The sequence below is a fragment of the Vulpes lagopus genome, chromosome 10 (assembly GCF_018345385.1).
Source record: "Vulpes lagopus strain Blue_001 chromosome 10, ASM1834538v1, whole genome shotgun sequence".
Lineage (NCBI taxonomy): Eukaryota > Metazoa > Chordata > Mammalia > Carnivora > Canidae > Vulpes > Vulpes lagopus.
This window is the reverse complement of record NC_054833.1, coordinates 60,732,799-60,744,976: the sequence shown is the minus strand read 5'-3', so window position 1 is coordinate 60,744,976 and position 12,178 is coordinate 60,732,799. Positions and strand designations below refer to the sequence as shown.

General features: G+C 52.4%; 1 protein-coding gene across 7 annotated transcripts in view; it reads left to right on the top strand.

The window, feature by feature from the left end:
• GAS7 (growth arrest specific 7) overlaps positions 1-12,178 on the top strand; it is a 209,806-nt gene that overhangs the window by 192,495 nt on the left and 5,133 nt on the right. For all 7 annotated transcript variants that reach the window (XM_041771061.1, XM_041771067.1, XM_041771065.1 and 4 more), the window contains 4 exons: positions 5,012-5,140; positions 5,786-5,909; positions 9,648-9,727; positions 11,365-11,463. In XM_041771061.1, coding sequence (XP_041626995.1) covers positions 5,012-5,140; positions 5,786-5,909; positions 9,648-9,727; positions 11,365-11,463 — 432 coding nt within the window. The remainder of the gene's footprint in view (positions 1-5,011; positions 5,141-5,785; positions 5,910-9,647; positions 9,728-11,364; positions 11,464-12,178) is intronic.

Below are 12,178 nucleotides of genomic sequence, written 5' to 3'. Positions count from 1 at the left end.
TCCCCTGAGGCCTCCCTTCTTGTGTCCTGGCCTCCACGGAGGCAGAAGCCTCCACTGATGGGGGAGATGGGGGAGGGAGGCTGCCAGTGTGAGGTGGAGCTGGGTCTATAAGTTCTGAAAGGTCACCTGCTGGGTCCCCGGGAACCCTGCTGGCACCTGCTCCTCATCACCGAGACCCTCCAGTCTTGATTATTTATACAGTGCCCAACAGGTGACAAAATATTCTCCAAATACACACATTTTTCTCTACGTCTTTTTACCCTCACCGCCGCCACCACCTCTGCCTTCACCAGCATCGGTACTTAGAGCCACCAGGCACATCTGGTTTTCCACTGATTTCTCTGATTTCTCTGACACCAGCCGGGTGTCCTACAATTCAGCTCAATGCTGGTGCTACCTGCCTAGAGAAGCATCTGATCCCATGGGCAAAGGGCACCGTCCCACAAGACTGTCCCCCTTGTTGCTTCCAAGTCTGGCCACACTCGTGTCTGACGTAGCAACAAATCGGGACTTCCCAGGACACCTTCCTCACATTTGATGCTTTGCTGAATGGCTCACAGAACTCGAGGAAACGTGTCCTTAGGTTTCCCGGTTTATCACAGATTAAAGGACATCGTGAAGGATACGGATGAACAGCCAAATGAAAGGTCCATAAGGCGAGGTCCAGAAGAGTCCTGAGCACGGGAGCTTCTGTCCCCATGGCATTGGGGTGTCCCACCTGCCCGGCAGGTGGATGAGGTCACCAACCCAAAAGTTCTCCAAACGCTATAATTGATGGATTTTTATAGAATTTTCATCACATAGGCGTGATGGCTTATGAACTCCATCTCTGCCCTCCTCTCCTTCCCTCCCCAGGGGATGGAGGAGAGGCTGAAAGTTTCAAGCTTCTAATCATGGTTTGGGCTTTCTGGTGACCAGCCCCCATCCTGAAGCTCTCCAGGAGACCACCGAGGTCACATCATTAGAAAGATGCTCCTGTCTCCCATGAAATGCCAAGGGATTTAGGTAGGGGTTCTGTGTCTGGGACCAGGGTCAAAGACCAAATATTAGCACCAGAGATGCTCCTAGCACCCCTATCATTTGGGGGGTTACAAAGCTTTCGGGAGTTCTAGCCGGGAGCTGGGGACCAAGGCCAAAATACACATTTGTTGAATCAAGGCATCCCAGTGTGCAAGCATTCTAGAAGGTTCCGTGAAGGGACTAACTCCTTTCCCTTGGGTTTTAACAAGCACCCGGCAGTCAGCATCTGCATTTCACACATGCTCCTGAGGAAGCAGAGGACAGGACTGAGGGAATTGGCAGCTTGCCCCCCGGGCCTTCTCTCTGGGCAGACCAGTGGCATTTAAAAATGCACAGAGCCCTGTTCTAAGGGACACTCTGTCCTCTCTCAGGGGGTCGCCAGGGGGGGGCAGGCCTCCCCCTCCAAGCACTCAGGATGTTTTCAGCCAGGTGTTGTCAAGGTAGGGCTGACTTCACCATGCAGCTGATGGAAGATCTGTGACGAATGTTCACGAAAACCGGATTTTTCTATGGGAGCTTCTCCTGCCTTCAGCCTGTGAGTGTTGGTGGCCTTCGGAGGCGACCAGGGTAGCAGCCCAATGGCTGGATGATGATTCCTCAAAAGCAAAGGGGCTCCCAGGATTTATGCATCTGCCATGGATAATAGGGCTCCCTATGGCCGAAACCCATTTTAGCATCTGCTCCACGGGGCTTGTTGAAATTCACTCTGAATGTTCTGTGTCAGGGGTAAGAGCACTTTAAGAAATGCAATTTCAGCTATGGCAATCTTTCAGGCTTTGCTATCTCCTGGCTCGAGCCACCATCCCTAGCAACAGGCTCCTGAAGAAGTAAGATTACTGTATGCAAAGGAGGATCTACCTGGCTTCAGCTGAGGAAGAGAAAATAGAAAAATTCTTTCTGATAGAAGAAAAAAAATCTAATCATGCAAGAGAGGCCGTGCATTCAGACAGAAGATTTTAGGGGGACAGTGGGAGTCCAGAGACGTGAGTTTTATATCCGTGCTCTTCCTGACCAGCTTTGTGACCTGGAGCAAGTCTTAGCAACTCTGGGCTTCCTCTTTTTTTTTTTTTTTTTTTCCATGTGTGAAATGAAGAGCTTGGACCAGATCAGTGACTTGAAGCTTATTTGATTGGTACCCCGGGTAATAAGTTTTGCATGGGCAGCCAGAGCACACAGGTGTCCAGATCCAGATAGCCACGCACAGGTGCTCACACACATGCATAGCTAAGACCAATGTTCCACAGAGCTATACTACTTCTACCTAAAATGTACTCTGGTGTTCTCTATTTCTTTCTTTCTTTCTTTCTTTCTTTTTTTTTTTTTTTTTTTTAGATTTTATTTATTTTCATGAGAGACAGAGAGAGAAGCAGAGACATAGGCAGAGGGAGAAGTCTCAAGATGCATGACTCAATTCCAGGACTCTGGGATCACTACCTGAGCCAAATACAGATATTCAAACACTGAGCTACCCAGGTGTCCCTGGTGTTCTCTATTTCTCATCAAAAAGCTAGTTCTGACCTAACTGACACTGAACTGATTTCACAGCTCTTAGGCCAGCTAAGGAGGTCACAAGGACAAGCATCCAGGAAGGCCTCTGTCCCTGGGCAAAGATGCTCAGGCATTAGGAACAAAGAGGACACCCAGCCAGCGTTCTCAAAGAAAAAATTAGTCTTTTATTTTATTTTAAAGATTTTATTTATTCATTCGACAGAAAGAGAAAACACACACGCACAAGCAGGGAGAGGGGCAGAGGGAGAAGCAGGCTCTCTGCGGGGAGCCCAGTATGGGTCTCGATCCCAGCACCCCGGGATCATGACCTGAGCCAAAGGTAGATGCCTAACAAACGGCCACCCAGGTACCCCAAAATGAGTCTTTTAAAAGCATTTAGAACATAGAACTATGAATCTCTATCTATGGGATTGCATGCCTGTGACAGCTAGTAGCGTTTTGTTTCCAGAAAGTCATTTGGAATCTGGGAGGCACATTTTGGTGTACTGGGCCCTTTTGTAAGTCACAGAACCGGGGGCTGGGGCCCAGGAATCCTGAAAATCCTGAATGTTGAAAAGACCCTCTGGACAGTAAGCTCCTGGGCACGTGGACGTCTGGAAATCAGCCCACTTCCTAGGCCCTTGGAAAGAGACCCGGGGTTACTGAATCGACAGGCTGAGTTAACCCTCCTAGATCCCCGATCAGGAGCAGGTCCCCCCAGCAGCTAAGCTATGCTTCTCCTCCGCCAACACCTGATGTAGGTGGGAAAGGGCCTGCGTGTTCTGGGCCGCTCTCAAGGGTGTAGCATCTTTCGGACTGCCACCAGGTGGGGGTGTTTTCCTATGCAAGTCCGCTTCTAGGGGCTTGGAAAAGTTGGAGGCATTTACAGCTGACATCAGGGAGAGAGGGGAGTTTGGGCGTTGTTTCCTTTTTTTTTTTTTTTTTCATGTATGAAATGAAGAGCTTGGACCAGATCAGTGACTTGAAACTTACTTGACTGGGACCCACCAGTAATAAGTTTTGCATGGGCAGCCAGGGCACATAGGTGTCCAGATCCAGATAGCCACGCACAGGTGCTCACATGCATGCAGAGCTAAGACCGATGTTCGAGAGGCTCTGGGAGGCTGAGTTGGGGGGCTTCGGGAGGCTGAATCAGAGTGCTCCAGGAGGCTTGTGCTCTGTTAGCCTTTGACAATCATCCGACAACCAAGGCATCGACTTGTCTCCCAGGCATTGGGCACTGAGGATTTTGTCACTCTCCCTAGTAGTAAAGGGGCTCCCACTCCGCACCAGCTCTGACCAGACATTCTGGACACAGTGGGGCAAAGCCAGCTGGGCCTCTGCCCTCTGGGACCCCCCCCCCCCCACACACACACACACCTGTATTTGATATAGAACTACAAACACCGAAGTCCTGAGGTCTCCAGAGAAAAAGATAATGTAGCAAGAGACCGGTAAGGAGGAAGAGAGAGAAGTCGCAGAACCCCTGTTGGGAGGTCATGTTCGAATGTTGGGCTGTGCTTCCCGAAGGCACTTCGGGGACTGGCTGAGGGACCCTGGAAGGCTGGTAGGGGGGGCCATAGGAGGCTGAGTCGAGGGTGCTCCAGGAGGCTGGGCTGGGGGCTCCAGGAGGCTGAGTCAAGGGGCTCTGAGAGGCAGAGTTGGGGGCCTCGGGAGGCTGAATCAGAGTGCTCAGGAGGCTGAGTGTGAGGGCCCAAGTCAGCTGGGCTCTGGACTGCCCACCTGGCTCTGACCATAGCAGGGCCACGTTGATCTGTAAAAGCTCTCCTTCAAAAGAGGGTGGAGTAGGGGGGAAAGGAAGCAGCATAAAAGAGAAGGAAAAAGCTTGAAAAACCCCACACCTCTCTGGCTCTCCAGATAGAGGCTGGCTCCCTCAGGGCAGGAGGGGAGGTGCACCTGTCTCCAAGCAGACCAGAGTGGGGAGCCTCCTGGGCTGGTCACCCAGACCAGTAGCTGTGATCTTCTCCCGGCCCTGGGCAGTGCCCACCATGGCTTCCTCGAGCTCTGACCCGTGTCCAGACCATCCTTGTAATCTGGGGCACCCGGCATGTGGCAGGTGTTCAGCAAATAGAACTGGCCTGAGCTCACCTCACTAAAAGGCAGTCACTGTGCTAAGTACTTGGGGACACAGAGGCGGTGGCTTGGTTTCCAAACCCCAGTTTGGAAAGTAAAGCAAAGTAAGCTGAGGACCTGAGCAAAGTCCTACGAGCAGTGGTGAGAGCCTAGGGGAAGCAGGAGGCAGCCGATGAAGGGCTCGGAAAGCCTTGGACACTAAGGTATGAAACCTGGGGCCTGGCCAGCTTAAAGTCACCCCCTGACCCGAGACCTATTGGGTGGCCCCTTGTGTCTGTCTTCCTATTGGCTGGGCCAGGCTCTGTCCCCAACCCCACCCTCACCTGTAGAGTGGGGGAGAGTGCCCCCCCACCTCATCTTGCACCTGACGTCCCCAGGTCCTGAGCGTGCCCCCCCCTTTCCTTGACAGCTGCACAGCGAGGTAGAGAAGCCCTTAATGAATTTCCGAGAGAACTTTAAGAAGGACATGAAGAAGTGTGACCACCACATCGCCGACCTCCGCAAGCAGCTCGCCAGCCGCTATGCCGCGGTGGAGAAGGTGAGGGGCCTGGGAGGCCAGTAGGCTGGGTGACGGCAGGGTCCATGACCCACAGCAGAGGCATTTGTCCCCGGGTGGTGGGATTGGAGTGGCGGTGCGGGGAACAGCAGCCCCCAGCCCACATCTGAGGATCCCCCACTCCACCCCTGGGACCCTCGGGTCACTGCCAAAGGACCAGTAGGAGACCAAGTGGGGCTCCCCAGGCACAGGAAACGAGGTACCCCATGCTTTTGTGAGATGCTCAGCTGGCACGTGTGCTGGTCCATGCGGGCCCTTTATCTGGGCCTCTCTGGGCAGTTTTCCTCCTGATGATTTGGTTCCCCTGGCAGAGGCCTGGAGGTTTGACCTCGCTGGGAGCTGCTAACCCCAGTGCCTTGGGAAGGGGCGCAGGACCAGGGGCGCATCCTTGGTGCCAGCCTTGGGCACCCTAAACCCTGCCAACTGTGGCCACCCCAGGGCCCATCTGGACCCAGAGTGGGGTGGCTGGTGCTGCCATCCGCTGAGCATCTGCTGGGGAGACAACGATCCATGAACACAGAGAAGTCAGGACCCCTACCCAGCAACAGGGAGGCTGGGCTGCATAACCCGAGGGGCCCCCCTGGCATGGAGTCCTGTGGGCAGCCTCCCCATGTCATTGGACCCCAGGCCCGTAAGGCTCTCACGGAGCGGCAGAGAGACCTAGAGATGAAGACCCAGCAGCTGGAAATCAAGCTGAGCAACAAGACGGAGGAAGACATCAAGAAGGCACGGAGGAAGTCCACACAGGCTGGTGAGTGCGGCCACCGGGCCCCCTACCTCTCTGGTCCTCGCCGGGGCCTCCGAGGTACAGAAAGGGCACGGCTGAGGGACACCTGGGTGGCTCGGGAGTTGAGCATCTGTCTTCTCAGGGCCTGACCCCGGTGTCCTGGGATCAAGTCCCGCATCAGTCTCCCCACAGGGAGCCTGCTTCTCTCTCTGCCTGTGTCTCTGCCTCTCTCTGTGTGTCTCATAAGTAAATGAAAAAAGAAAAAAAAAAAAGGGCAGGACCGTGGAGGGGGTCATGATGCTATGTCCAGGCCCTCCTGGGGGATGAGGGGACCACCCTGGACCTCAGACCAGGAGGTAGACCAAATCCTCCATGCGTCCAGAACTCAGGGCTCCTGTCCCTGCGAGGATACTCCCAGGGCTTCCTTATGGCGAGTGGAGAGACCCCCTGCCCCACCACGGATGCCCACATTTTGTTCGGTGAAAGAACCAGATTTCAGATTCTCACACAAAGATCCCCCCACCCCCACCCTTGAGTCAGTTTCTACTTCAACCTCGTGGTTAAAAACTGTGGATGCACAAGAAAGGGGGAGAAAGGCCAATTAGAACCAGGTTTAAAAAAAATAGTCACTATTTGTTCAGGAAGTCCAAGTTGAGAGGCACGCAGGTGGCAATTTCTGGGATTAAAGCGTGTGCTGTGATTAGGGTTTGGGTCCAGTGTCCTTCTCACCCGAATTTCTGGTGAACCTAAGACAGTTAACGCGTTACAGAACGAAGCCCACCGTCTGGATGTGATCATACAGTGGTGTAGAGGTAGTCGATCACAAAGCAGTGTGACAGAAACACAACATTTGATTGAAAGATCTGTAATGCATAGTGATAACCAGATCCAGAAATAGAAGGCATAATATACTTATCCCGGGGGATTGGGAAGGCAAACCCAGGACGGGAAGAGGCTGTTTCAATTAGCTCAATTTATTAAAATATTTTAACAATACAATTTTATCGCTGCCTGGCAAAAAAAATGTGACCAGCACCTAAGAATATAAAAATCCAATTCACTAAATAGACGCACCACCAACACTTCCTAGTGTTTGAACTTTTTTAAATGTTTCTTGATTTTTAAATTTATACACAGTAGGTCATTTTCCGTTCCATGTCCTGAACTCACTTTTTAAAAAAATTTTTTTTAATATTTTATTTACTTATTGGGGAGAGAGAGCAAGAGAGCAAGAGAGCAGGGGCAGAGGGAGAGGGAGAAGCAGGATCCCTGCTGAGCAGGGAGTCTGATGTGGGACTTGATCCCAGGACCCCGGGATCATGACCTGAACCGAAGGCAGACACTTCATCGACTAAGCCACCCAGGCACCCGAATCTGAGCATTTAAAAAAAAAAGACTTCTGTCACTTGTGATTTTTTTTTTTTCTGTGAACAGATGAACTCCTGTCCTCTCCCCTATTTCTTTTCAGGTGGCTGGTCTTGTTCTGACAGATTGATTGACAAGGATTAATTATATATCAGGAAAATTAACCTTCCATGGTTTGACTTGCAAATATTTTTCCTAGGTTGCCATTTAGCATTTAATTTTGTTCTTATATTTCACTTGCTCACTCGCTCGCTTGTTTTCTTCTTGAATTTTTTTGCAGAACAGTCTTTTTCCCTTATAAGGTCTGGATTTTGTGACTCCCTTAGAAAGACCTTTCCTTCCTCAATATATATATTTTTAAATCACTTTTTTCCCTTTAGCCTCAGGTGTAAAAAAATAAACACGTAAATACTTGACCCACCAGGAGATTATTTGAACCCACAGCACTGCTTTGGCCCTGTTCCTCAAGTTCCATTGTTTTGTGTATTCATTTACATCATATCCTAGATATTTTGCTTCACATTCATTTCTCTTGGGTTCTAGATACTTGGCTATTCCATTTCTCGCACATTCTGGACAATCTTGCTACTTGCTCTTTCTAGTCAATTGCAGCCGAATTCAGAAGAACATTACATTTTCATGCTGGGAAGGCTCTGCTACATTTGTTCTTCTGGTCTTGCTGTTTGTGTCTTGGCTGGTTGTGTGGCCATCAGATAATACAGACTCTTATCCCTACAGTTTGGAATTCTCTTATGATGGAAGCGACTGGTCCTTGCCCTTGGTTCTAACTGAAAAATTCTTCCTTTCCGAAACCCCCTTCTGTGTACCTTGTGCCTGGCCCCATGCCTCAGAGCCTCTTGTCGAACCCTCCAGTCCTCCTGCAGCTACCTGATTTCCTGATGTCGCACAAGATCCCAAAGCATGGTCTCAAGATCAGGATCAACAAAGAGGGCTTTTTTGGGAGTTTGAGTATCATATGTTTGTAGGGTGACTTGCTGACCCCCCTCGTTGGTCAGGTGCTGTCAGGCTCCTGGTGGGAATGTGTTGGCTGTGAAGTACACACTTTCTTCTCTCCAGATCAGTCCTTCTTGGGATCAGGGACCCATTACTGAGGATGGGTCAAGAGCTCTTGGTTGTGTTCTGTTACTCGGGCTCATCTCTTGGCAACAGTGTAGTTCAGTGGAAGGTGGTGCTGAGCTGGGCCCTGGGCTACGTGGACGGGAGTCTCCCCAACTTCTTTCACTTCCATTTCAGAATACACATGATCCAGGGGATGTTAGAGGACATTGACTCCGCTGGAATTACTAGATTTAGAGTGAATCTGCTAGCTTGGGATTGGTTCTTGAGTTTTTCGCATCTTGAACAAAGGCTGTGATTCCTTCCTGTCTCTGGAGCCCAGTGATGATCAGAAAACCACATTGAGACAGAGCCGTGTGCCCAAGTGATGCCTCTCTAGCTGCAATGTGCACGGGGTTCCCCCGAGGATCTTGGGAAAATGCAGTTTCCGATTCAGTAGGTCTTTGGTGTGCCCTGGGATCTGCGTTTCTGGCAAGTTCCCAGGGCATACTGAGGCTGCAGGGCCAGGCATTGCATTCTGGGCAATAAGGTTCTGGGTGCTGATATGCTTAGTAATGCTTGCAACTATCCCACGGCTTATTTTCCTTCTAATTACAAAATATTTCGAATGTACCTGCCTTTCCAGAAAATAACCTACCAAGCATCAAGATTGCAGAGTTAGGGTTGTTTCGCCCGTCTCTTGTAGGAAATAAAATGCTGTGGGAGGAGCTTATTTCTTCCCACCCATCCTCTCTTTCCAAAGTGACCACCGTCCCAGAATTGGTGTGTAGCGTGCCAGTGCATCTTCATACTATTACTGTACAGGAGTGAGCCACAGACTATCAGGCACATTATTTTGTGTTTCAGAATTATATTCTGGTGCATGTACACACACACACACACACACACACACACACACACACACACACGATTTGCAGACTTCTCTTCTTTCACTCTTAGCTACTTCCAGGTTGCTTGTGACACATGTTTTTTGTTTTTTTTTTTTTTTTTGTGACACATGTTTAACCAAGAAGGACTCTCCAGTGTCAAATGAGAAGCCATCTTTAGAGAGGAAAGCATCTCTTGGGTTTGTGGTAGGATTTGGGGGGGTCCTAGGAGCACACACACACACAGATACTGGAAACCCTCATCCTGAGTTCTTAGTATCTGGGGTCGAGCTCATGATGCAGGGTTGCCCCTTCATTTGCTCTGCTTCCCATCTCTCCACATTCCAGTGGCTTCCATGACCCAGGGAAAGGAGAGGGCATGGGGCACAGATGGAGGAGGGAAGCCATGGTGAGGACAGGACAGAGTGTGATGGTGGCTGATGGTCTTTTCCAGGAGATGACCTCATGCGCTGTGTGGACCTCTACAACCAAGCCCAGTCCAAATGGTTTGAAGAGATGGTGACCACCACATTGGTGAGTGAGCAGAGATGTGTAAGCTTGTCCATTCAGGGAGTGGTGCTTGGGAGTCCCAGGGGGATGCTGGTGGGCATGCGGATGATGGTGGAATGGAGGTGGCCATAGAGGTGGTCATTAGATCCTCCACTGCCTCAGAGCCAAGACCTCGACTCTGGGCCAGTCTATGTGAATTCAGATCCTACTTCGGCACTCCCTAGCTGCATGAACACAGGCAAGGGTTGGGTCTTACCGTACCCTCCTTGGCTGTTCCCTAAGGGGTCAGGCTCTCACCCAGGGATGCCCTCAACCAAATGTACAGTGGTGCCTTTAGGAAAGACAGCCAAGTTTCAGGAAGAGTGACCCTCCCCACCCCAGGAAGGGTTGCCCGTCCCAGATAAGGGGGTGCATACAGAGTGAGGTTGGGGTAGCTGTTTGGGAGGATTGAGAGGGGAGGCCTCTGACCAAGGGGTACAGGGAATAGGCATCAGACCCCTTTTTTTGCCTTATATTTTTTAAGATTTGTTTGTTTTAGAGAGAAACAGAGCACAGGAGGGAGGGGCAGAAGGAGAGGGAGAGAGAGAATCTCAAGCAGACTCCCCACTGAGCATGGAGCCTGACACGGGGCTTGATCCCACGACCCTCAGATCATGATCTGACCTGATACCAGGAGTCAGACGCTCAACCACTCAACCAGGCACCCCCTGAGTATCTCTTATGAGGGGACGGCATCTCCTCCTCAGCACCCGTTGGGGTGGATGGTGAAGTGTGGTTGGCACTGGGGCCGTTGGGTTGGATGAGAAAGGAGGCCTGGCACCAGGTATCTCCTGCATTGTCCCACTGCCCAAAGCTACCGTCGTCCATCCGGCGCAGGACAGACTAACGCTCTGCGTGTCCAGGTGTCAGCCCACCAGAGCAGATTAGAAGCCTCCCCCAGGGACAGTGACCTAGTCTTCCTCCCGGTTAATCTCCTAATTAAGCCCCCTGCTTTACCCTCCTTCCCGGTTAATCACCTAGGCAGTGACCTAGTTGTGCGCAGAATAGTAGTCTGATCCCCTAAATTCCAAAGATGCAGAACCATCTAGAAACCAAAGGACAAACCCTTCCTCTTCCATTTGACAACGGCCGTCCGACTCCCAGCCCCCCTGCCTCCCCCGGCCTGGTCTGTCTTCTGCACGTCAGCACTGGATGGCCAGAGGAGAGGAGGCTGCTCCGCAAGGCCCAGGAACAAGGCCCCAAGAGACTGAAGCACAGAATCTCGGCATGTGACCCATTTGTCCACCCCATAGGGGAACCAAGGCTGGGGCTCCCTGGTGCAGACCCAGAAGCCTGGTTGGAACCCCATTCCTCCCACAATGCTCCGTGCTCTGGACAAGTGAGGTTACAGATAAGGGCCTCTCTCTTAAAATTACTGTGGACAGTTAAGTAACGCTGTGAAGCTCCCAGCACCCACCCCACCTGCGGCCCGGCAGGGCAGGATTCCGGACGCAGCAGCTGCTGTCACCTCCTCCACCTCCCCCCTCGGCGCTGCGCCAGTTCAGCCCCAGCGCGTCGGTGGCTCCAAGCAGGCAGCCGGGGACTGGTGTTCCGTGTTCGGGGTGGGCTGGTCCCCGAGGTGAGGGCGGGCGCTCAGGGCTGTCTGGCCTCCTCCTGGGCAGGAGCTGGAGCGGCTGGAGGTGGAGAGGGTGGAGATGATCCGGCAGCACCTGTGCCAGTACACCCAGCTGCGGCACGAGACGGACATGTTCAACCAAAGCGTGAGTCCCCCGCCCCGGGCTGAGGCCAGGAGGACCTCCCACCCCCCCACCCCCACCCCCACCCCCACCCCCACCCTGGAGAGGAGCCGGGCCTGAGGGGAGCTCCCTGGGGCGGGCGCGGCCGGCTGAGGAGCGCCTCCAAATGAATCTGTCCTGAAGGTGGCCAGTGGCACCCGGGCCTGGGGGCTACCTCTTGGGATGGGCTCACGCACCGGCCTGGACACGTGTGAGTCTATCCCACGTGCGCGAGGTAGAGACGCGCCCGAGACAGACGCACGCAGCATAGAGATGGCATGCGTGGCAGAGAGGCGCCCGAGGTAGAGGCGCTAGGTAGAGACTGACATCAGCTGTCACCCCGAGGAGAAAGAAGGTCATGACAGTTAAAATAGCTGAAGACCTTATCACCTCCCCTGGCAAATTTCTTACCAAAGAAATAAATACATAATCCAGAAATACTCAAATTCTCTGACGCTCAAATTCCGTTGGCTCTGTTCTTGGGTGGTAAAGGTGGGGACAGATGCAGGAGGAGGAGGAGGAGGAGGCCCCGGACCCGGAGCCGAGCTCCACCCTGCCCCATCATGCAGGCCTGCAGGCTGGAGGGCAGAGTGCCCGGAGGGTGTCACAAAGTGGGGGCAAGAGCCCAGGCTCCCCACTCTTGCAGCCCTGCGCCAGGCTGAACCTCCCAGGCACCTCCCTTGGAGCCCCACAGCCCCTC